The sequence below is a fragment of the Emiliania huxleyi genome (assembly GCF_000372725.1).
Source record: "Emiliania huxleyi CCMP1516 chromosome Unknown EMIHUscaffold_21, whole genome shotgun sequence".
NCBI classification, from domain to species: domain Eukaryota; phylum Haptophyta; order Isochrysidales; family Noelaerhabdaceae; genus Emiliania; species Emiliania huxleyi.
Window position 1 is genome coordinate 436,086 of NW_005200507.1, and position 23,454 is coordinate 459,539.

Consider the following 23,454-nt stretch of genomic DNA (forward strand, 5'->3'; position numbering starts at 1 on the left):
CGAATTACGGCCGCACAAAGACCAAAGTCCAAAGAAAAAAAGCCCAGCGGCAAGGGCGGGATGGGAGAACGGCACAGCTCAGATCGCACGATCGCACCACTACTGTAGATTTTGGGTGAGCTCTGCCGACGACGGGCCAACCAACAAGATGTACCCGCCAACTGACACACCGACGCGCGACGACCCCCTCCACACCACCTCGCCCAGGGATGCACAGAAGGTCGATAAGAAAAAGAGCCCAGGACCTAGCTTCCTCAAAATTCTTTTTCTCGACGCGCGAGCGAGCCGCTGCGACGGCTGCTGCCCATGCCGGCCGTGATAAAGATTCGCGTCTGCTCCGCGCGCAATCTGCCGGTGATGGATCGGACGACGGAACTCACCGACGCGTACATCACGCTGCAATTTGCCGATGCGCCGCAGCTCCGCACGCACGTCGCCCGCCGCACGCTCAACCCGCTGTGGAACCGCGAGTTTCGGATCGAGGTGGCTGATGACAACGAGCTGCAGGACCACCCGTTGCAGATCCGCTGCTGGGACAAGGATATCATGTCCTCGGACGATGAGATTGGCGCGGTGACGGTCGACCTCAACCCGCTGCTGCTGCAGCCGACGCAGCTCTCGGGATGGTACCCGCTCTACGACACGCTCCGCGGCTTCTGCGGTGAGCTGTCGCTCGTGATCAAGATGGACTTCATCGGCGACGTGAACCCCTTCAAGGAGAGCGGCGCCGGCGTCCAGTTCTTCTCGCTCGCCGCGCCGCCCGCCGGGATGCGACTCGCCTCGGTGCAGGGCTTGGTGGAGGAGCTAATCTCCGCGCCCGACCCGGAGCACCACTGGGTCGACTCGTTCCGGACGGCGCGCCTCTCCAACGAGCGCCGCCAGCTCCTGCTAGCCGAGCTGTCGGGCAAGTTGCGCCGGCAGATGGGCTCAAAGGTGCTCGAGGCGGGCGGCAACGCCGTCCTCTCCTTCTGCATCACCCTCGACCTCGAGGGCGAGCAGTCGGGCGCCATCGTCGCCAGGGGGCTCGGCACCTCCGTCAAGCTGCGCCCGGCCGCCTCCGCCGCCACGCTCGAGCCGCCCCTCTCTCCCGACCCATACCTCAGCTCCGCCGCCGCTGCAGCCGCCGCCGTGCCGCCGTCTGCCGCCTCGCCCAGCAGCACCATCTCTCGGCAAAGCTCGTGCACGTGGAGGCAGCACCTGTGGGGCGGGGTGCCGCCGCCGATCACGGCACCCGCCAACGTCGCCGCCCTTGCAGCCGCCGCCACGGCCGCCGCCCTGCCGCCGCTCCCGCCGCCAGCCTTGCGGGTCGACTCGCGGCCACACCTGTCGGCTGGCAGCGGCGGCGGCCAGTCGTCGCCGCTCCACCTGCGCTCGTCTCCGCAGCCGCGCATGCCCTCACTCCCCTCGCCGCCCTCGAGCTGGCCCTCGGCCGGCCTCGAGGCGCGAGGCAAGCCGCCCGCCGCAGAGGGCGACGAGGAGAGGGGCGAGGGAGGCGGCTCCTCGCGCCGGACGGGCCGGCAGCGCTCGCGCGCCGTGTCGGAGGTTGCCCTGCTCACGATGGGCTCCTTCCCGCAGCACGTGCCCGTCCGGATCGGCGGCGTCGTCTCTGCGCGCTCGGTCAAGCTCCTCCTCTCCTCGTCGCAGGCGGCGCAGGTGGCGCGGGACGGCTGGTGGTCCGACCTGCGCGGCGAGATCCGGGCGCACGCTCGCTCCCTCTCGTGCTCGGCCGTGATCGGCTACCGAGAATCCGTCCGCTCCCCGCCCCTGGCCCAGCTCGCCCTCCCCTCCCGCCACCCACCACCATCTCCCCCGCAACCCCCTCATACCGGCCCTCACCCTCCCCCCCCTCCCCCCCCGACAGGTCTCCTTCCACGACGAGCTCGCCATCCTGTCCGCCTCGGGAACCGCGGTGCGGATGCACCTCCCGGACGACTTCTCGCGCCGGAGGAGGCCGCCGCCGACGGTGTGCACGCTCGGGCACACTCCGTACGCGCCGACGGAGCCGCCCTTCCCGACGCGCATGCAGCCGTGCGGCCTGTGCGGCCGCAAGTACACGGGCGGAGGGCCGATGCTCGCCGCCGCCGAGGGCACGTCCAGGACGCGTCCACGGCCCGTCCCGTAGGCACGTGCCGGAGCTGCTGCTCGCCACCGTCGACCGCCCTCCCTGGCTGCCCGCCCTCGGCGAGCCGTGCGTGATCCAGGCGCGCGTCTGCCGCCAGAAGAAGCGGCAGCAAGGCGAGGCGCACGCGGCGGCAGTCTCGCAGGCCCTCCCCTTCCTCGAGTACGACCTGCACCGGCAGCTGCAGTACAAGCTGCAGATCCAGGGCAAGAACGCCCTCTTCGGTTTGCGCGTGACGGTCGACGTCGGCGAGACGTTGCTTCTCGCCGTGGCAGAGGCGACCGGCCTCTGCCTCCCACTGCTGCCTCCCGCGAGACCCCTCTCCATCCGGCGAAACATCGACGTGCTCGACGACGAGGACCGCTACCTCGTGCAATTGCAGCGCCAGATCGAGGCCGCGTCGCTCGCCTCCGCTGCCGCCCACGCGCCGCCGCCCTCGCCCCATGCCAGCGGCGGCGGCATGCAGCCAGCCGGCGCGATGCTGCCACAGGACCGGGCGACGCAGGCGGGGCACGAGCGGCGGGTGCGCTCGCCGCCAGGCACGCCGAGCGGGGACAAGGCGAGCGGGGGGCGCGGCCCGGCCGACGGGCGCTTCGGCGAGCGCGCCTCCCGCGAGAGCCGATCCTCCTCCTCTGAGGACGAGGCCGACGGGCGGTACACCGGCGGCTGGCGCGGCTACGGCGCCGACGGGCTCGGCTCGAAGCCGGCGTTTGTGGTGGACGTGGACGACGAGATGGACGAGGACATGATGGCGGTGCTGCTCGACCCGCCGCTGCCGGGCGACCCGACCCTCCTCGCCTCCGAGGCCGAGCTCGCCGACGCCATCGCGCCGCTCGAGATGCGCGGCATCGCGCCGGAGCGAGCGACGCTCCTCTCGCTCGTGAGGAGGGTGAGGCTCGACGTCGCCAACGTGGCGCCCAACCAGCTGAACCAGCAGTTCTCGCGCGCCATCCACGAGCTCGACGCCGCGCTCGCCATCAAGGTGCGCCGGCTGGGCCCCTCCCTCGTGTACAAGGCGACGACCAAGGTTGCGCAGCCCGAGGAGCACGAGGTCGAGCTGCAGCTCACCGCCCACGCGCTGCGGTACGCGCCGCCCGCCGAGGCGGACATGCCCGCCAAGGTGGCCCACTCCGGCGAGGCCGCGCCGGTCGCCGAGCCGGAGGAGCGGGACGCCGGCGCGAAGCCGACCGAGGCGCCGCCGCAAGAGCGGCCCGCGGAGGCTGCCGACCCCGTGTCGCTCGCGCCGCCACCCGTAAGGGTCTCGGTGGAGAAGGAGGCGGCGTGCGAGGTGGCGCCAGAATCGGGCGCGCAGCCGCTGGCTGCGGTGGAGGTGCCGCCAGTTCCGATGGGCGCGGCGGCGGCGGCGGCGGCGGCGGCGACAACCAGTTCCACGCGCTCCTCCTCGAGCAATGTGAGCGGCGGAGTTGTCGGGCACGGAGCCAGCGCGAGCGGTGGAGGCAGGCAGAGCGGCGACGAGGTTGTGCTCGTGCCCCTCTCCTTTGTGCCTGGCTGCGCGACCGTCGGCGTGCTCGGCCCACTGTCGCTGCACCTGATCAAGGAGACGTGGTCGTTGCGCGAGGAGGGCGGAGTCGGCAACTTTTGCCACGCCTTCGTCGCCGAAGCACAGGAGCTTGCGCGCGCACACATTGGCGCGCGGGGCGGGAACGCCGCCCTCCACTTCGCAGCGGAGCTCAACCTGACCGTGCACGAGCCAAAGAAGGACCACGCGTACGCACTCATCCACTGCCATGCAGACGCGGCGCTCGTCCGATCGCTCGCTGAGTACCGCACATGGCCGAGTGGCGCACAGTCTTAGGTAACACGACTCGCATGAGAGAGAAGACTGTAAGTGAAAAAGTTATGCAAGGAGGCTGCGCGCGCACCCTCTTGCCTCTAGAGGACAGCGGGTGCCGGGTGCGCACCGCAGAGGCCAGAGCGCAGTGGCACTCTGGGCCACTGGCCACTGCCCCACTGCCACTGTGCGCACTGGCGGCCCGGCGCTCCAGCGCCAGCCGCCAGGTGCGAGCCTGCGAGGTGGGGTGCAGCGCGGCCAGGCGGGGTCTCACTTTAAAACTCTCTTTGTCGTCCCCGGTCATGTCCCCGCGGTCGCCGGTCGGGCGCGGTGTGTGCATGTGCGCAACCGGAACCGCAAGTGCATGTCTTGAGAAAGTCCTGCAAACAGACGGGCTGCGCCTGAGCGTAGCACAGCCGATGTAAATTAACAGCCCAAGCATATGTTCCACTTTTTGCTAATCATCTTGGCGAGGATTCGCGAGAGAGCGATGTATTGCCTAACGTGCATTGAGGCTGGCGCTGTAGGTGTCCTGCTCCAACTGGCTATGAACTGGCGTCCCGGCCACAGCACCGCACGTGGCCAAGTAGTGCAAAACACGGGCTGCGTCGACGGGAAGCACCGAGGGCACTCGTGTGCCGCTCCGAGGGTTGGACGCACCAAACGGTGGCCGACGATTCGCACCGAGGGGAAGCGACCGTTGGTCCCATCGCTCGCTGTTGCCTCTCCTCTTCACCGCCGGCCGGTACGAACCCGGTCCAGGCGATCTGGTGGGAGCGGTGCGACTGCCCAGCAGATCGAACGACGAGCCAAACGCCACGTTGCGTCCGTAGCGGCGGGGCGCCGCACCACTGGCGGTCTCGTAAGCCCCTGGTCCCGGCGGAGTCTCTGGAGCGTGGACTGGGTTGCCCTGCCAGTCACGCGGTTGCGCTGCCTTGCGCCGATCCCTGTGTCCATCACGAAGGCGCGCGTTGCTCGGCCAGCAGGCGCCGAGATCGCTGCGGTTCGTCGAACTCATCTGGCTGTCGTATTCGCCAGGTCCCGGTGTGTCCGACTGGGATGTTGAGAGGGCTCGCTCCGCCCTGGAGCCAAACGCTGCTGACCCAGGTGATGTGAATCCGAGGTGGCTACCCGTGCTGTACGCGCCCGGTCCAGGGGTCAGGGTCGCCGATACCTTTGCGAACCGCGCATTGCTTCCGAAACGCGGCGCATGTGACGCCAAGAGGTGCGATGGAGGGCTGTAAGCGCCAGGTCCGGGGACCGCGGCTGCCGACGCATCCGCCGAGAATCGCGGCGCGGTCGTTCCGAACTGGCCGAGCATCGAGGTCCCGGGCGGGAACCCATAGTGCTGAGGAAGGCGGGCCCCGCTGCCCGCGCTGCGGTCGGGCATTGCCAAGCGGCTGCGACGCGAAACGATGTCGAGTGAGAGAGAGAGAGAGAGAGAGAGAGAGAGAGAGAGAGAGAGAGAGAGTGTTTTGTTTGTATTTTGAGAGAGAGAGATTTTTATTAACCTTCTTCTTGTGTTTTGTGTGTGTGAGAGAGAGGTTTTTATTAACCAACAAGAAATCACGACTCTCACAGTGATTTCTTCTTGTGGAGGAGATTTTTAGCAATACCAAACAACTCTAACACTCTGTGTGAGAGAGAGATTTTAGCAATGTTTTTGTTTGTGTGTGTGTGTGGTTGTGTGTGAGAGAGAGAGAGTGTGTGTTTCTTGTGTGTGTGTGTGTGTGTGTGTGTGTGTGTGTGTGTGTGTGTGTGTGTGTGTGTTGAGGTGTGTGCGATGGTGCTGTTGATATTTTTTGTTCGGTAATTCACAAAAAGAAACAAATCCCGCTTCCCGCCTTGTTTTGGCTGTCCACAAACAAGGTCTTCGGGTCAGCGAGAGTCCTGCTCTAGCCGACTCACGTGCTCAGCCGTCTCGGTGCGGCTTTCCTCACATCAACTTTGTCGGGCATCCACACACCCTGCTGATGCGCGCCGCACAGAGCGGGCACGCGGCGACGGAGGCGATCACACAGCCGCAGTGCCCCACGAATAGACAATTGTGGACCGACGTGCCCACGGCGTCAATCACCAAGCCGCAGCACCTTGCGATTGACTGCCCAAAGACCGACCAAGGTACCGAGTACGACCCGCCTCCTCCAGCCCAAACTCGGGCTGACAAAGTGCTTGCCTGCTGCCTCCCTTGCGTCTCGTTGCCGCGGCGCCGGTCCGTTTGCTGCCTTATCCTCACACTTTGGCTGCTGTGGCTCGTGGGCGGCTGCGCCTTCGCTGTCGTGCTCCTCGTCAAGCTCAAGGCGGATCTGGACTTTGTGCTGTGCGACATCAGCGCCTGCGTCCCCGGAGACCCGGTCTGTAACCCGTGCCGGAGCGCTGATGACAACTGCACGCTGCCGCTCGAAGAGTACTCGACGCGGACGCAAGCGCTACCATTAAACATCTCGTACGTGGTCTACAATCCCATCTTCATTGGTGCCACCGTGGAGAGGCTCGTGACTTTGATGAGTCTCGATCCGCTCCCGCCACTTTCTGCCGCCGAGATGCTGGCGTTGGACCCACTCGACGCGCACGCGATGGGCATCCCGGTGGCGTGCGAGTCTGGACACGCCCGCTACTCTTCCGGCTGGGGAGACGAGCTCTCGATGGTGTGCTACGCAAACCAGGGAGACACGGGTTTTATCGGCAGGCTCGCGGCGGCGCAGCAAGGCGCCAACGGCGAGTCCTTTCACGTTCGCGTCGCCGTTCGGACGAAGCTCCCCGTTGTCGGGTGGCGCCTGCAGATTGCGCAGGATGCCTCTCAGTACGCCGACTCCTTCAACTTTGCAAACCCACATCAGCCTCCGGACGGACTTGCAGCTTGCTCGGGGCCTGTCTCTGGCGTCAAGTACGGCGTGCCTGAGAACGTTCTGGCGCTCTACGACTTTGACAACTACAAAGTGTCCATCTGCGCGCCCGAGCACGGCGAGCTTGGAGATCTCGTTCTTGGTACTACCGCCAGCTTGGTGTGCATAGCTGCCCCCTTTTTGCCCAGCTGCGGAGGTGCGAGCGTGCAAGAGCCGCTGCGGCTGACGATTCCGATCGAGATGCACAACAGTGCTGGCTTCAATTTGACTTTAGACATCAACGGCTCGGCCACTGTCGTCTACGACGACGAGGGCGAGTACATCTCGTCTGGATACCTGCATGAGACGACTACAATCCCGCCCCGCTCGTCAAAGATCGTCCACTATTATTCTGACATCAACGAGTTCCTCACTCGCTATTCGCGCGAGAGCGGCCTGCTCTCGCTCACGTCTCACGCCATCGACAAGGTGTTGAGATCCGCAGTAATTCTGGATATTGTCTCGAGTGCAACGATCCTCGGGTCGACCTATGAGCAGAGCTTTACGCTCACACACACCTCGCTCATCGAGCTCATCTCGCTCAGCGGCTGCCGCTGCTTGATCGGGCCCGACTCGGGCGAGTGCCACGCGAACGCTTCTCAATATGCGAAGGACTGGTTGCCCTTCTAACTCACGAGTCTACTCTGTCGATGTGTGCGCGTGTGAAGTTCGTTGTGTGTATGTAAATGGGGTATATGTCTCTATGGTATGACGTATGTGTGTGTGTGGGAAGACCTGGGGAGACTCCGAGGCCTTTTTCAGCGCGCGGGGTGGGAGACATCTGTATGGAGTGTCCTTAAAATCATTTACAGTACCCCCTGCCCGTTTCAGTCCCTCTCGTCCCACCACCTGACCGACTTGCCCGAGCTCCGGCGCGAGGGGGAGGACGAGCCGCTGCGCCTGTACGGAGGAGGCTCGGCCTGCTGGTCGCCTGCCTCCGCCGCCTCCGCTTCCTGACCGGCCGTCGCCGCCTCTGGCTGTGATTTGAACCACTGCAGGTGCTCTTGGTGTGCAGCCTCGAGCTCTTTCTTGTACGTCTCGACGCGGGCGATCGACAAGCCAGGGTCGCTGGGCGCTACTCGCTGGTGGCGCACGGCGCCGAGGTGCATCTTGCGATGAATGGAGACGATGCGCTCCCTGTGGCGCTCAAGTTGCGCTATGATCTGGGGCGCATCGAGCCGCGACGACACCTCGGCGTCAGACATGTTCTCCCAGCGAGCTGTCTCGGCGAGGCGCGAGGCGCGCACCAGACCGGCGCACGCACGCTCGTGCTCACGCTGGTGCTGCCGGAAGAAGCCGAGGCTCGACGGAGCGCGCATCAGCAACCAGTATAAAGCGGGCTGCAGTGCTGTCGGGGTGAGCGTATCGGGCTGTCCGGTTCGGGAGAGGGCGCCGGACCGCGCGTCCGCATAGCTGAGGCCCCAGAGGTTTGTGGCGACGCCGAGCGTGATGTGCACCGAGGCCTCGGCGGCGGCAGCGCCTGCACCCGTCACGTGGACGGTGTCCGTCGTGTGCGGGAAGCCAGCCGGTACGTAGAGGCAATCCCCTGGCTTGAGGACCACGTCGATGAGAGGTTCGCCGAGTTCGTCAGTGCGGAGCGTGTCGTCGAGTTTGCCGCGTGCGAGCGGGTCAGCGGCGGGCTTCGCAAACGGTGGGGGCGGGGCGAAGACGCGCCAGTGCTTGGCTCCACGCGACTGCAGCACGAGGACGTTCTGCTTGTCAGAGTGCGGCGTCGCGGACGTCGCAATGCCCTTGCCAGTCACGTAGAGGTTGGCCTGGACGGGGAGATCGAATGAGTCCATCGCCGTCAAGCAGAGGCTGCCCAACTTCGGGTGGGTCGCCCCGGCGCAGTTGTAGACAATGGAGCCCTTGAGTAGCGCCTCCTCCACCTCGTCGAAGCGCAGGTATTTCGTCTGAACCAGGGAGACGTTTGCGAAGCCATAGAACCCAGTGCCTCTATCCGCCCCGGCCGCCCTCCATACGCCACTAGACGCAAGCTGATCTCCTCCCTCGCGTCTGCCAAAAAACTGCGCGAATGGGAGAAGGTTGTTGTCGGTGGCCACCGCGAGATCGTCCATGGTAAAGATGTCCGCGATCCCCTGCTGGGTGCGATAGAGGACAGGCGTTTGACCCCACTCTTTGTGCACAAACGACGCCGACGCCGCGAGCTCTGCGAATAGCGTCACCGGCGTGGGCTTGGCCCGCGAGAGCGCGCGCACTGGATGGTGTGGCAGGTTGTTGGAGGTGATGGTGTGCTGAACGAGCCTTGCCAGGCTTGCGATACAGTCCTCTGCCACGACGAAGCAGCGGGCGATGGCTGACCGCAATCGAGGGTTGTCGGATCCGGCCTCCAGCAGCGTGGGCTGACAGATCTTGCGCTGCTTGTCCCATAGGTCGCGGAGGCCCTTGTGCGTGTGCAAGAGGAACATCAGCTGCTCGAGTGGAGTAGGGAAGAGCAACCTGTGGGGCGCGGGCGCGGTTACTAGCAGTGACGGGAGAGAGTGTGTGTTAGTAGGCTCTCACTTGATCAACTGTGCGAACGTTGGAGAGATGCCGTTCCGCTTCAGGTCAGTGGGGCTGCCCTTGACGGACATCTGCTCTCCGCTGAACGTCACACGGGCCCTTAGCGCACGGTCCTGCAGGGTGCGCCACAGCGTGCACGGCAGACACGCTCCTCTCAGCGGGTTCGGCAAGCAAATGGTCACGCTGTTGGGGATTGCGATGTTCTCGTCCTCCAGATCAACAAACCCGTACCTGTGGCGCATTTCGTCGTACGGTGTGCGTGTGCTGCCAGATACGCGGCTCTAGTCGTACTGGACTGTGCGTACTGGACCGCCGTCTGCACACAGTTGACGTGCGCCGCCGCGAAATAGTCGTGATAAACCGGCTCGCCAGCCTTCAGCGCCCGGAACGTGCGCAAGAAGATGCCCTGCTTCGTGGTGCCGCCGACGACCGCTCCGCCACTCCGGTGGTCAAAGTAATCAATCCCCGTCAGAATTGCGTAGCACTTGCCGCCGTCGAGCCTCTGGGAGCGGCAGATGTAGTGCATCACTGCGCGAGGCGTGTCGGACGTCGCAATCATGCGCGCATTCACGTTGAGTCTTGGCGCAAAGATCGAGCCATCCAGCTGCTTGAGCACAGCGTCGCCCTCGCGGGGAGGCTCGAAGTCGAGCGGAAGCTCTCGTATCCGCTGCGAAGCGGCGAGCTTGGAGATGAGCTGGAGCGGATCCGCGGCGATGGGGCACTCGCGCTTGAGGTAGGCGGGGGAGAGCCTCACGAGGTCCGACCCCTCCGGCACATCGGCATTCACCGCAAACTGCGATCCGTTCCAGCACAGCGCTGGGTGGGTCCACACGTCTTTGTCCATCTGTGCGCGGGCCAGCCACGCCTCGCGGGCATTGTGCGTGACTTCCATCGTGACAAACTCTGTCGCGCCATCACCACCACGGCGCCGCGTACGACGAAAAGCGAGGAATAATTCTCCTCAATCCTACCGCCCGGCCACACACAAGTTGGCCGCTTTGTGTATCTCGAGATCTCGAGAGAGGCCGCCCGCAGGCCTCCCCGAGGGCCCAAGTCGTGAATTGGCTTCCTGTCACCTGTGCAGAAAGAAAGAAAGAAAACAGACAACCCAAGGGAGGGATGGGAGGACGGCACGCCGCCACCACACAGGGATTTTAAGGATAGGAGTGTGGTGCTAGCCGTCGCCCACCCTAGGGAGTCTGCCTCTTCCTATCTCCCTTCGCAGTCCCTCTCCGATTCTCGCTGTAACCTTCATGCCACCTCGCGGTCGTCCCACTCTCGTCGACGTCGTTCTCCCTCCTGTCGCTTCCTCCTCTGTCGCGTCGCTCTCGTCTGCCTCGTCCTGCGACGCCGCAGCCGCCTGCCGCTCCCTTGCTCTCGCGGCTTCTCCCGCCTTTCGGCGCAGCTCTGCCCTCCTCGCGGCATATCCTGGCCCCTCGAGTTTATCGAGCTCTCCTCGCGCAAGGATGACTCTTCTGACGCCCACTGCGATCATTTGCCGCCAAGTCATATCGTTGCTCAGTTCCACTCTCTCTTCGAACACTTGTACCTCCACCGATGATGTTGGCGCTGGGCCTGGGGTCCCCTTCGGGTGCATCGTTACAGCTGACGACGGGATCACCACAGGTGTTTCGTCCTCCTCGGAGTCTTCTTCCCCGGCTTCCTCCCGTTTGGCTCTACGTTCATTTCGTTCAGCGTGGCTCACCCTCCATGCCGTGAACAGGCGCTTTATCCCACCGAGGCTTCGGCCAACGAGGCTTCGGCCAACGAGGCTTCGGCCAACGAAAAAAATCTCCACCCTCGCCCTCCGCCCAGCCCTCCGCCCTCCGCCCTCGCCCTCCGCCCTTGCCCTGGCCGGCCTGGTTGGCATCTCTTCATCTTCACGCGCCAAGTGGGAGGGAAGTGGACGGGGCCCTGAGCCGACCTAACCGCCAAACGGAATGGGGCGCCAAACACGTGCCGGATTACCGTGCCCCTTGCACGTCGGGCACGGCCTTTCGGTTCGTGAAGGGTCGGTGCGAGTTGTGACCGCTCTGTGTCCTGTTTTGCCAACAACATACCTAAAATCCTATGTGCTTCTCTCTCTCCTGAAAGAAAGAAAACAAACAACCCAAGGGAGGGATGGGGTGAGATGCACATCCCGAAAGAAAGAAAGAAAACAGACAACCAACAAGGGAGGGATGGGAGGACGGCACCAACCATGCACATCCCGTCGTAGGCTCGGCCTCCGCAGCGACGCCGTGGTGTCCGCCGCCGCGAGCGGCGCCAGCAGCGCCGCCTGCACCGCTGCCCGCTCCTCCGCCGCCCTCTGCCTCTTCTCTTTGGGCGCGTCAGCCCACTCCTGGTGCTGCAAGGCGCGCCGCTCGCCCGCCTCGCGCTTTGCCTTGCTCGTGGGCGGACGGGCGTACGCAAACAGCTCGTCCGCGTCGCCCGCCGCCGCCCGCCTTGCTGCGGGCACGGTGTGCAGCGCCTCCACCGGCCAAGCCTCCCGCAACGCCGCGCCGCGGCCCTCGCCCAGCCGCCGGAATGGTCCGCCACCACCGTTCGCCTTGTCCGCCGCTCGGGCCGCCGCCGTCAGCGCCGCGCCCCCGCCGACGAACACGAGCGGACTCGGCATGGTGTGCGGCCGGCCCTGCGCCACCGCCACGCTCCGGTGGGTGTCGGTCGTGGGCCTGCCTGACGCAATGAGACACGCTCCGCTCCAGCCTCCGAGCCTCTCGTAACGTCTAACCGCCCGCCGCGCTAACTGACTCCTCATCACCTCCCTACGAACATACAGTAGAAAGGTGAAGAACAGCCAGGCTCGGATTGGACACCAACGCGTATGGACGCTAGACAGATGATGACGACACGCACGAGCGACACACAGACACAAACAGGCTCGTCGTAGGGCTTTTGGCGGGCAACACCTCGGGAATCGCTTTGTTTCCGACGCTGGTGTGCATGACGCTCTTGGCGACCATCCTCTGCCTGCCGGCCTTCGTGCAGAATTTTCGCGTGCCGCCGCAGACACACCGGCATCCAGCGGCGGTCATGGGAGAGTCCAGCGACAGCGAGGCGCAGCGGCAGCAGCAGCAACAGCAGCAGGAGCGGCTGAGAGCGCTGGCAGAGCACTTCCTGGCTGTTAGTTGCGCCATCGCGTTGAGCCCAAACCTGGACCTGCAGCCGTTCACAGTTCCTCAGGGCTGGCTCTCCTCCCCTTCGCCGCCGCCGTCCCAGGAGTTCTCCACGCAGGCGCTCGTGGAGGAAGTGGAGAGGCGCGAGCCCGCTCTCGCTGAGCTGATCGATGCGTGCGTCGATCGCGCTCCCTCTCTCTGCCGGCCCTCGGCGATGCTGCCTCTCGCGCGCCTCGCCGCGTGGGTGCCGAGCGAGAGGTGGGTGCGGCCGCTGGATGCGTGGCTCGGAGAGACTAGCGGAGGAGAGGCGGAGGAGGAGGAGGAGGAGGAGGAGGAGGAGGAGGAGGGGAGGAGGGAAGAAGAGGCGCTGCGAGGGCTGGCGGCCCACCTCCTCGAGGAGTGGCCTGTTCCGCAAGCGCTCCACGGCGCCCTCGCCTTCGCCGACCGGCCTCTCTCCGAGGCTGCGCACCGAGTCGCAAAGGCCTTCGTCGCGGTGCACGCCGCAGCGGGCCGCGGGGAGGCGTCGGTGCTGGAAAGCCTGCGGGAGCACGTCGCGCCGGGTATGACGAAGGCCGCCGCCAAGCAGTTTGTACAGCCGGGTGGGGCGGCTGGCGACGGCCCGCTCTTCGCGCTGCGGCGCGCTCAGGTGGCTAGCCTCGGCGGCGCGGCTTGGGTGGGGGAGGCGGCGTGCGAGACGCGGCTGGGCCGTTCGATCCTGCGATCGGGCGAGCCGAGCGAGGAGTTTGGGTCGGTGGCGCTGGACTGGGCTTGCCGCTACGAGGAGGCGCTTCCGGCCGCGCAGGTGCCTTTCCGTGGCCCCGCCTCCGCCCTCTCTTCCTCCGCCTCCTCCCCTGCACGCACCGCCCTCTCCCGGCGCACAGATGGCCTCGACAATCGACTTTCTGCTCGAGATGCGCGCGACGCAGCCCGACTACACCTGCGTCGGCCGCACCCCGAAGACGGTGCGCGCCGCCCTCGAGGCATACGTCGCCTCCACCATCTCCTTTGGCGAGGTGCAGGACGAGGCCTTCCAGCCAAACCCGCGAGGGCTCAAGCCGTGGTTCGAGCTCGGCGCGACCATCCCGGCCCGCACAAAGGTTCGCGTGCCGTACGAGGGCCCGTGCGAGCTCGGGGGCGCCGGCCAGCCGGGCGCGGAGCCGGCGACGGTACGCGTGGCCGAGATCCTCTCGCTGCGCCGCCTCTTTTACGAGGGCGAGCAGCTGTGCAACTGCCTCGAGGACAGCCGCCGCTCGCAGAGCAAGTACCTGCAGCGGGCGCGGGAGCGCGTCTCCTCCTTCTGGAGCCTGACGCGGCAGGAGGAGGGCGGCCCCGTCGAGCACCTGTGCCTCATCGAGGTGTGGCACATGGGGGGAGGGCGCAACGAGATCCGGCAGGCCGAGGGGCCGAGGCCGCGCACCATCCCCAGCGCCGAGGCGTGGTACTGGCTGCAACATTGGTGCGAGAGGGAGGGCGTCGACCTCTCCACGTGGGACTGCTACTCCTAGCCGCTCTCGTCACAGCCGCCTGGGGAGACGCGCGTTGGTGTGTGGGATCCCTGGAGAGCGCGGAGAGAGCGGCCCGGGCTAGAGAGGAGCCCTGACGACCGCTGTCCTATGTAGTCTTTGAGTACATTTGTCGGGTACATCTACAATTTTACGGTACGGCCTTTTGAAAGAAAAGCAGCATACACACCCCTTGTGGCAAGGAGTCCTTGGAGCATCGTGCTGCACAACGCGGTGAGGTTGAGACGGTCGAGGGGTCCCGTACCATGCGGAATCGACCTTATCCCAGTGCTCAGTGCTCAGTGAAGTTGAAGACCTCGTGAAACAGGCACGCACGACCACGAGCAAAAGCGAAAAGGCAAGCCTTTGAGCGAGGAGAACGCGGCCACCAAGAGGATCCTATCGCACCTCAAGAAGCGCTGCCCGGCCAGCCCGATCTGGGCGCTCGCCACCGCGCTCTTCCTCGCTCTCGAGTACAAGCACGGCGTCGAAGTGAACTTGGACGCCGTCAAGGCCTTCGCCTCCGACCTCTTCGCGGAGACCGACGGAACGCGCGCGTGCTGGACGTACTCAGTGGCGTCCCTCACCGACGCGCTGTCGCGCTGCGCGGCCACGTCGGGGCTGGAGCCGGCGGAGCGCGAGGCGCTCGTCGAGGCGGCCATCCCCGTCTACCTTCAGATGATCGACACGATCCCGGCGACGCTGCTCGAGCACATGAAGTGGCTCAACATCGAGATCTTCCTGCGCCCGGCGTTCTGCGCTGTGCTGCTGGACGAGTACGGCTTCTCGACCGAGGGCGCCACCGAGGGGCTCAAGGCGTGCGGCCTCGAGCGGTTCAAGCCGGAGTACGTCCTGCTGCGCGCCAGCTCGGTGCGCTACGTGCCGCGGAGCAGCGACAACTTCGACGCGTTCGACTTCATCGGGGAGAACCACCCAATCGCGGTGCGGTGCAGGTTTGGCGCGATCGTGGCTGCCCTGGTCGAGCAGGGCCAGCTGGACCGCGACGCGTCGATCTACCGCCTGGTCTCCTTCGAGAACAAGGCGGATCTGACGCAGCGCTATTCGCTGCAGGATGCGAAGGGGTTTCTCCAGTCCTTCGTTGTGGCGGGCGCGGTGGACAAGATGCTCAAGGCGAGCCAGTCGTGTGGAGGTGCGTGCTCCCAACCCCCCAAGACCCTCCCCGAGACCACCCTATCGCCACCGCCTCGCGTGGGGCGGCCCTCCTCTCAGGATCCGCGTCGTCGGACGCCGCCCGCCGCGCCGACGGCGTGCCCGAGGAGGACATCGAGAAGTCGAGGGAGCGCAAGGCCGTCGCCGGTGCTCCCGCCCTCCACACACACCTCGCTCGCTTTCTCTCTCTCGCGCGCGCTCTCTCTCTCGCTCTCTCGCTCTTCTCACCCGCCTCACGTGCGCCCGCCTCACGCACGCCATTTCCGCCCCACGTGTGGCGTATTTACAACCCACGCACCTCGCCTCCGACTCTCCGCTGCTAACAGCCTCACGCTCCGCCCTCAGGTGCTTCGGGCGATCCGGACGCCAAGGGAGCGGGGCGCGCGAGCGGAGGCGAATCGAGCTACGCGTACGTGGGAGGTGGCGGCTCATCGGCTCCTGCGGTGGCGGTGCTCTTCTTGTGCGGCCACACAGGCGCCGTCAAGGCGACGCCCCGCGTGCTTGCCGGCGGTTCAGCTACGCACTCGAGCACCGTTTGCCCCAGGAAGCAGGGCAACTGCAAGGTGAGGAAGGCTGTGCCGGTCAAGTACTCGTTGCTCTCGACGAAGCAGCAGCAGGAGTTCGACCGCAATCTCAAGGAGAAAAACGGCTGGGTTCTCCACCCCAACTTCGAGTGAGGAGGGTGGAGAGAGCGCGCAGAGTACATCAGCGACTTGCACGTTGCACACACGCGATGCAAGCACATTCCTAGTGCCTTGCAAAGTACACGCGCTGGGCTTGCTCGATGTGTGTGTTCCGTGTACCGCCAGCGTGATGGTGAGCTCTTTTCGTCTACTCGAGGCGCTTTGGATACGCACAGGAGTCGGTGGTATCGTCGCCAAATGTCAGCGGGTAATATCTAAAACCCGGCGCCCGCCCTCTTTCTGGCCGCGTCCCTCCCCTGTCCGATCTTCTGGTTCCCTCGTTTACATACATAATATAACGAAATAAGCCACAAAATAACGTATACGTGCGGAACGCGGAGCAGTCCCGAGATGGACATATACGTCTACTGGTTGCGCTCGCAACTTGCACCCGACCACACACACACAGTCACAGACACACGCATGCCTCATGCGCAAAAGGCAGCTACATAAATCACCATCGCCCTCCTCGGGGGGCAGCCACGTCTGAGCGGTCCTCGGGGAGGAGCACGACCTTCGACCCCCGGGGCGCCGGCTCATCTTCCTCCGAGTCTAAAGCCGGCGCCCTCCAAGCGACATCATCGAGGTAGAGAGGGCGGCCGCGGCCGGCTACAGAATGAGGTGTGCTCCTTCTGTCTCCCGCGCGGCGGCTGTCGCTGCTCGCGCCGCTGCCCACGGCGCCGCCCGCGCGGCGGCAGCTGCTCGAGCCACCGCTCAGCATCGTGCTGCTCGGCGACGAGATGCCGCGCCGCCGCGAGCCGCCGCCCGGGTCGAGGAGCGGCTCTGGCGGGGCGGCCGGCGTCGCCTCGCCCACGGCGCTGTCCAGGTCGAGGCTGCGAGAGGGGCGAGCGCTCGGCGCAGACACGTCCGACTCTGCCATTGACTGCGCGAGTCGCGTGGCCATGTACGACTCGTCGAGCGGACGGTCCGAGGGGCTGTCCGAGGAAGAGCTGTCCGAGGAGGGGCTGTCCAGGGTGGCGCCGGGCCTGCCGTCGCTGCGAGGGTCGTCGCACCGCTGCGGCCGCGATGCCTTGGCCCTGGGAGGCGCCGCCATGGCGCGCAGCATGGACTCGGCCGCCAGCGCCTTGACGAGGCGCTCCTTGTCGCCGCGCTTGTCGCCGCGCTTCTTGTCGGCGTGCTCCTGCTCGCCGAGGCGCGAGCTCCGCTGCTCCTGCGAGCTTCTGCTCGGCGGGGTTGACGCCGTGCTCCCGGGCCCGGCGTCGCTCTGTCCGCCAGAGACGACGGAGATGCCGAGACTCACCTCGCTCTCGCCCTCTCTCGCGCCGGGGCCCCTCCTCACGGCTTGCCCCGCAAGGCAGCCGCACGAGAAGGGGTACGAGCGGAGGGGCGCCGGCTCCGGGCTGGCTCGAGGGTCCGCTAGTCTGGCTCGCCGCCTCGCCCGCCGCCACGCCTCGTGCTCCGCGTCGCGCGACTCGAGCGCCTCGTCGGCGTCGTCCTCGTCGCTGCCAACCAGTCTCGCAATTTCCACCTGTGGTGCGGAAGAAGGGGCCTAGACGTGTCAGCTCGCGGGCACATTTATTAGAATGGGTCGGGGAGAAGGCACCGTCGGCTGGCGATGGCCGCCAGCGAGCCTCGAGCTAAAGTCGGAGAGCTGGCGAGTCGCCGCCGCGAGCAGCGTCGCGAGCCCGCCCGCCTCGGCGCCTCCGCCGCGCGGGCGGCTGTGGTCCCACTCGGCCGTCCCGCCGTAGAAGGCGACAAACTCCTCCTTGGAGTAGTCCATCCCGTCCGACACGTCGACTCGCAGTCCCGGCGCCGCGCCGCCCTCTTGCCGCTGGCTTTGCCGCCCGCCGCAGTTGGCCAGGGTGAAGAGGCAGAGTCCGAGGAGGCCAACGGCGGCGAGGGAGGCGGCGACGTCGCTCGAAAGCGAAGAGCGCGGCGCGGCGGGAGGCGCAGACGGCGGTCGTGGCGGAGGCGGCAGAGGTGGATGCGGTGGCGGCGGTCGAGGCGGCGGCGGTGGCGGTGGCGGCGGCGGCGGCGGCGACATTGGCGACGGAGGCGGGTCGACGGGAACCGTGCAGCTGATCCCCGCCACCGTGTGCAAGCTGCCCTCGCCCCAAAAGTGGAAGGCGCCAGTGCCTTCGATGTGGAGGTCCTCGAGCTGGAACACGAGCTTGGCGGAGGTGGCGCCGGCGCTGGCTGGCTCGGTTTCACCCACAAAGCGCTGACCAGCCTGACTCACTCCGTCATCTGGGATGAGCCACGCGCCTTGGGTGCCAGTGACTCGTATGGGCGCCGCCTCGGCCGTGTGCGGGTTGTCATCCGCAAAACTCACTTCGATCTCTGCAAACGGGCGCCACGGCGTCACCTCTACCTCTATCTTGGTGATGCCGCGCAGGTCCGACTGGTGCTCCACGCGGTACGCGATCTTGTCGACTGCGCAGGAGGCCATCGCCCCTTGCCCGCTTACCCGCGTCTCGCTCGCCTGCGTCGCCCACGAGTGCCGCCGTTTACTCACAGCGGGTCGTGTGGGTGTGAAGAGACGCCGTGCACAGCCTTGAAGGCGAGCACGTTGAGCATCGCTGTTTGAGCGCCTTTCGTCTCCTAGGCGCCTTTGCGCGTTCAAGAGGAGAAGCGAAATTCTCTCTCACTCAGAGAAGACTACCTCCGACAGCCTCAGAGATCACGCTCCCCTCGCACGCCACTCGCGCAAAAGCAAGGTTTCCCGAAAAGCCAAAAAACTAGAAAACTCGCACAAGCGAAAAGGCCGTCGGCGTCGCAACCTTTTCTAGATCTCTTGTAGCTTCTTACGTTGCTCATACATAGTACATAGAATGTTTGCCCCCCAAAAGCTACACTGAGACCACCACACGCACACAACGCGCCGCGCGCCGCGCAGACCCTCACTCCTCCGGGATGTCCGCCAGCCGCGCGTCCATCTCCACCAGCATGCCCTCCACCCACGCCTCTCTCCCGGACCGCTCGGGCGGCAGCGCCGCCTCTGCGCACTTGCGCGCCTGCTCCTCGTTGCCCAACCGCGCGTGGCACATGGCGATCCCGCCCAGCGCGCCAACGTGCCACGGCTTCATCCGCAGCACCCTGCGGCAGAGCTCGACGGAGCTCGCGTACTCGCCCTGCATGTAGCGCAGCGTCGCCAGGCGGTTCAGTGGCTCCGCCCAGTCGGGGAAAGAGGCTGCGATATCCTGCAGCGCTTCCGCCTCGCCCGCCGTGTCAGGATTCTGCATGAGGCGCCTCTCCGCCTTCTCGAGCGCGGCTCGCGGCGCGGCGCCCTCCTCGCCGTACCAGTGGCTCCACAGCTGCTCGAGCGCCTTTTCTGGACGCTCGCCTCCCACGCCCTCGAGGAGCGTTCGCTCCTGCTGCAGCCGCTCCTTGCGAGCCGCGAGCTGCAGCCGGCGGCGGCGAAGCGAGTCGTACAGCCCGCCCGAGTCTGCACCAACGCCGTCGTCGGCAGCCGTCAGCATCGGAGAGCCGGCGCGCCTTCCAAGCGGGCCGGCGAGGAGGCCGACGGCGCCGCTCGGAGACACAATCGCTGAGAGAGTCAGCGACAGAATCGGGAAGACGGCCACTGAGAGCATCGGGCGGCTTTGGGTGGTGGCAGCGCTTGTGCGATTTCCGCAAGTGCACGATTTTTCGCGGGGTGTGGAATGGTGGGCGACCAACCCACCTCGAGACCATACCCCCCCCCGCCTGTTGACAGACCCAGCCTCCCGGAGACCGGGGATGGGCGGTCAGGACCATACCCCCCCACCCTTTGGGCCGCGAGGGTACCATACCATACCCCGGAAAAAGTTGGAACCCTGGTATACTCTGGAGGGCGCCTGGGTCTAAATTTAGTGCGGTGTGAAGTGTTTATCTACTGCATCTTTAGTGCACTTTAGCGCGAATTTAGCGCGAATTTAGCGCAAATTTACCGCAAATTTACCGCGAATTCCGCGCAAATTTAGCGCGAGTTCACTGCGACTTTACATCCAGATTTAGCGAGGTTGTGCGTCTTTATTTAGTCCCGCCGCGCACTAGCATCCAGCCGCAGCCCCTCGCTGGGCCTCCCTCCCCCTCTCCCCCTGCAGTCCCCTGCCCACTCGCAAAAACTTTCCCGTCCGTCCCATCCCCAACCGAACGAACGAAGGTTTTTCAGCTGAATCTCAGCCTCCGGGCCCGCCGAGCGGCAAAACGTTTGCCGGCAGCGGGGCGTGAAGTCTGAAGATGGTCACGGGCACAGCATGGGTTGTGCGGTCGGAGGTGCTGCCTTGCGGTGGCGCATTCAACTGTGCTGGTCCTCCTCTCGGGAATCGGTGCTGTGCCTGTGCTCAGTCGGGGGAGATCTTGCTCTGGAGGGCTGCATATCTAGGCTCACTGGGAGCCTGCCTTTGGGTCATGAGGGCAGGGGCCAGGCATCTCCTGTGGTGCATTCTTGGCAGCCAAGGAGCAATCGAGCAAAGCACGCGGCCCTGGCTAGCTGTGGCCTGTGGGCTGTGGTGTGGCCGGGAAGCCGTCGGCTAAAGAATGCGTGCCCGCACTAAAGATGCGGGACCCACACTAATGTACTGCAGCTGCCCGCACCTAAAGTGAACTAAATGTGGCGCTAAATTGGAGATAAAACACACTAAATATGTGCTAAATATGTGCTAAATATGTGCTAAATATGTACTAAATTTGCGCTAAGTCGCGCTAATACGCACTCGAACACGCACTAAATAGCGCACTAAACTATCACTAAAGTTCATTCACATGCACTAAATTTAGACTCAGGCGCCCTTCTACTACCCAGGTACCCCTGCTGTGGCGGGCACAGCAGAAACCCACTATAGAGTTTGTTGATGTTGTAGAGATTTCACGTTGTAGAGCGCCTCTACATCGCTCTACAACGCACGCAGTTCGTCACGCGGCGAATGTAGATCTCTACAGCTCTACAGCGCTCTCCACTCTAACATCCTCGACACCCTCCCTCAGGTCCTGCGACGCCGCCGCCGCCTTGCCGATCCCTTGCTCTCGCGGCTTCTCCCGCCTTTCGGCGCAACTCTGCCCTCCTCGCGGCATATTTTGGCCCCCTCTCCTCGCTCAAGCGTCAAGGACGACTCTTCTGACACCCACTCCGACAATCTCTCTCTCTCTCTCTCTCTCCCACTCCGATCATTATTTGTCATGTCGTTGCTCAGGTCCACTATCGTGTCGGACACTTGTACCTCCACCGATGATGTTGGCGCTGGGGTCCCTTCGGGACAGCTGACGACGAGATTAGCACTGCGATTTCATGCCCACGGTGTACCTGTGTTAGTGCCAGTGCGAGCCAGTCCCGTGCCCAGTCCTGTGCCCAGTGTCGTGCGAGGGAAAAAAGAAAGAAAGAAAACAGACAACCCAAGGGAGGGATGGGAGGACGGCACGCCGCCACCACACAGGGATTTTAAGGAGAGGAGTGTGGTGCGCTAGCCGTCGCCCACCCTAGGGAGTCTGCCTCTTCCTATCTCTTTTCGCAGTCTCTCGCCGATTCTCGCTGCAACCTTCATGCCACCTCGCGGCCGTCCCATTCTCGTCGTTCTCTCCCTTGTCACTTCCTCCGTCGCGTCATTCTCTTCCGCCTCGTCCTGCGCCGCCGCCGCCTGCCGTTCCCTTGTTCTCTCGGCTTCTTTCGCCTTTCGGCGCAGCTCCGCCCTCCTTGCTGCATATCCTGGCCCCTCGAGTCTATCGAGCTCCCCTCGCGCAAGGACCACATTTCTGACTCCCACTCCGATCATTTGCCTACAAGGGAGTTTTGTTGTAAAAGCGCCCACGATTTCTCCCATCGCTTTGGTTGGGCCTCTGGCTGTGGCGGCACAGCAGAAATGCCTCCCGCCGTCCTCATGCTCGGCACCGGCGAGTACACCACGGGCTTCACCGGCTCGGGCGCCTCCGACTCGGACAAGTCGACTGGCGTCGTCGCGCTCGTGATGCTCGACTTGCGGCGGCGCGGCAAGGTTGGCAGGCTCGGGATGTGCGGCACGGATGGCCGGAAGCTGCCCGCGATCCGCGCGCATATGAAGGCGGCGCTGGGCGACGTTTACAGCGGCATCGACCCCTCCTGCATCGAGACGTGGCCGCCCGACGGCGTCGTCGACCGAGAGGCGTACGTGGCTGCGGCCGATGCTTTTGGTCCCGGCGACGTGGCGGTCATCTTCACGCCGGACGACACGCACGGCCCGATCGCGCGGGCCTGCCTGGCGCGCGGCATGCACGTCCTCCTCACCAAGCCGCCCGTCAAGACGCTCGAGGAGCACCGTAGCCTCGCGGCCGCGGCGGCGGACGCCGGGCGGCTTTGCGCCGTCGAGGTGCACAAGCGGTACGACCCGATCTACAGGGACGCGCGGGACCGCGTGCCGTCGCTCGGCGCCTTCTCCTACTTCACGGCGCACATGTCGCAGCCCAAGCACCAGCTCGACACCTTCAAGGCGAGGTTGCTCAGACTTAGTGATTAGTGTTTGACCAGTGCTTGATCGGGCAAGCACCAGCTCGACACCCTCAGGCGTGGGCGGGCAAGTCGAGCGACATCTCGTACTACCTCAACTCGCACCACGTCGACTTCCACGAGTGGTGCCTGCGAGGGAGGGCGAGGCCGGAGGCGGTGACGGCGCTCGCCTCGGACGGGGTCGCGAGCGAGCGGGTCGGCCGCCCGTGTGAGGACACCATCACCCTCGCCGTCCGGTGGCGCAACAAGCTCGAGCCTCCGGCGCTGCAGGAGGAGAACCAGGGGCGGGAGGGGCGGCAGGAGGGTGCGGCGGCGCGCTCCTTCACAGGAAGCGCGGGGCACGCGGTGTACACCTCGTCGTGGATCGCCGCCCGGGCGGACGTGCACTCGCAGCAGCGCTGGCTCTCCTCCTAGACACTTCCTAGACACTTCCTAGACACTTCCTAGACACTTCCTAGACAGCAGCGCTGGCTCCCCTCGCGGCCACTGCGGAGGCGTGCCCCGGCGGGCGGGGTGTCTCGACCAGCCCTCTCTCGAGCCCTGCCCTGCAGGTTCTACATGGGGCACGGCGGAGAGATGTCGGTCGACCAGGCGCACCGCGGCTACACGGTCGCGCAGGACGGCAAGGGCTTCGCCTCGGTGTAGCCCCCGCCCCCTGGCCCGCCCCCTGGCCCCGCCCTGCCGGAGCCGGCCGAGGAGGCGCCTCGCTCCCGGCCCAAGCCCCCTCTCTCCCGCTGGCAGGTGAACCCGCTCTTTTGGAAGCCGGCTCGCGACGCCCTCACGCGCGAGTTTACCGGCCAGCGCTGCTACGGCTACCTCTCCTTCGAGGCCTTCGTCGACGCCGCCGCCGCGTGCAACGCCGGCCGCGCGGTGCCGGAGGACTACGACGGCGTGTTGCCGACTGTTGCGACGACGGCGGGCGCGACGGCGATACTCGAGGCGGGGCGGCGCTCGCTCGACGCCAGCGGGCGGACGATGGAGCTCGTCTACGCGGACGCCGCCGCCGAGACGCCGGTCGGCATCCGGGCCCTCGACTTCTCGTGAGGGCACAGGGAGCCCGCACGCTTCGCGGGGCGGAGAGAGGAGCAGCTGAGCAGGCGAGACACAGCCGGCCACGTGATGTACTGATGTTGCGCCCGCGGTGTCGCGGTGTACGTAGCGCTTCCGAGGGAACTGGGAAGAACGAAGAAGCTAGACCGCCGCGGAGCTTTTTTTTCGCGTGCGTGGACGGCCGTCTAGGACCGGT

General features: G+C 65.5%; 8 protein-coding genes across 8 annotated transcripts; 4 read left to right on the top strand and 4 right to left on the bottom strand.

Moving 5' to 3' along the window:
* Positions 1–306: 306 nt before the first annotated feature.
* EMIHUDRAFT_204287 (hypothetical protein) lies at positions 307–3,935 on the top strand (the record flags this gene model as incomplete). Its single annotated transcript, XM_005780795.1, has 6 exons — positions 307–1,035; positions 1,441–1,653; positions 1,880–2,049; positions 2,123–2,642; positions 2,757–3,449; positions 3,597–3,935. The coding sequence occupies 6 exons, from the start codon at positions 307–309 to the stop codon at positions 3,933–3,935; spliced, it is 2,664 nt and encodes an 887-aa protein (XP_005780852.1).
* A 77-nt stretch (positions 3,936–4,012) lies between these two features.
* EMIHUDRAFT_204288 (hypothetical protein) lies at positions 4,013–5,301 on the bottom strand (the record flags this gene model as incomplete). Its single annotated transcript, XM_005780796.1, has 4 exons — positions 4,013–4,146; positions 4,343–4,410; positions 4,490–4,858; positions 5,096–5,301. 4 exons carry the CDS (start codon positions 5,299–5,301, stop codon positions 4,013–4,015), a joined length of 777 nt encoding a protein of 258 aa, XP_005780853.1.
* Positions 5,302–6,823: 1,522 nt separating this feature from the next.
* Positions 6,824–7,502, top strand: EMIHUDRAFT_353414 (hypothetical protein). Its single transcript, XM_005780797.1, has one exon. The coding sequence runs from the start codon at positions 6,998–7,000 to the stop codon at positions 7,424–7,426; it is 429 nt and encodes a 142-aa protein (XP_005780854.1). The 5' UTR covers positions 6,824–6,997; the 3' UTR covers positions 7,427–7,502.
* A 121-nt stretch (positions 7,503–7,623) lies between these two features.
* Positions 7,624–11,936, bottom strand: EMIHUDRAFT_99919 (hypothetical protein; the record flags this gene model as incomplete). The annotated part of the gene is made up of 4 exons (XM_005780798.1): positions 7,624–9,256; positions 9,320–9,550; positions 9,625–10,163; positions 11,526–11,936. The coding sequence occupies 4 exons, from the start codon at positions 11,934–11,936 to the stop codon at positions 7,624–7,626; spliced, it is 2,814 nt and encodes a 937-aa protein (XP_005780855.1).
* A 326-nt stretch (positions 11,937–12,262) lies between these two features.
* Positions 12,263–15,784, top strand: EMIHUDRAFT_99920 (hypothetical protein; the record flags this gene model as incomplete). The annotated part of the gene is made up of 5 exons (XM_005780799.1): positions 12,263–13,237; positions 13,317–13,891; positions 14,333–15,087; positions 15,168–15,254; positions 15,453–15,784. 5 exons carry the CDS (start codon positions 12,263–12,265, stop codon positions 15,782–15,784), a joined length of 2,724 nt encoding a protein of 907 aa, XP_005780856.1.
* A 558-nt stretch (positions 15,785–16,342) lies between these two features.
* Positions 16,343–18,328, bottom strand: EMIHUDRAFT_449980 (hypothetical protein; the record flags this gene model as incomplete). Its single annotated transcript, XM_005780800.1, has 6 exons — positions 16,343–16,399; positions 16,605–17,279; positions 17,355–17,382; positions 17,482–17,573; positions 17,817–18,233; positions 18,302–18,328. The coding sequence occupies 6 exons, from the start codon at positions 18,326–18,328 to the stop codon at positions 16,343–16,345; spliced, it is 1,296 nt and encodes a 431-aa protein (XP_005780857.1).
* Positions 18,329–18,738: 410 nt separating this feature from the next.
* EMIHUDRAFT_58422 (hypothetical protein) lies at positions 18,739–19,083 on the bottom strand (the record flags this gene model as incomplete). The annotated part of the gene is made up of 1 exon (XM_005780801.1): positions 18,739–19,083. A coding segment is annotated over one exon (345 nt), but the record flags the coding sequence as incomplete, so codon positions are not given.
* Positions 19,084–21,565: 2,482 nt separating this feature from the next.
* On the top strand, positions 21,566–23,404 carry EMIHUDRAFT_434762 (hypothetical protein). The gene is made up of 4 exons (XM_005780802.1): positions 21,566–22,191; positions 22,266–22,609; positions 22,760–22,847; positions 22,950–23,404. Exons 1-4 carry the CDS (start codon positions 21,589–21,591, stop codon positions 23,250–23,252), a joined length of 1,338 nt encoding a protein of 445 aa, XP_005780859.1. The 5' UTR covers positions 21,566–21,588; the 3' UTR covers positions 23,253–23,404.
* Positions 23,405–23,454: the final 50 nt, after the last annotated feature.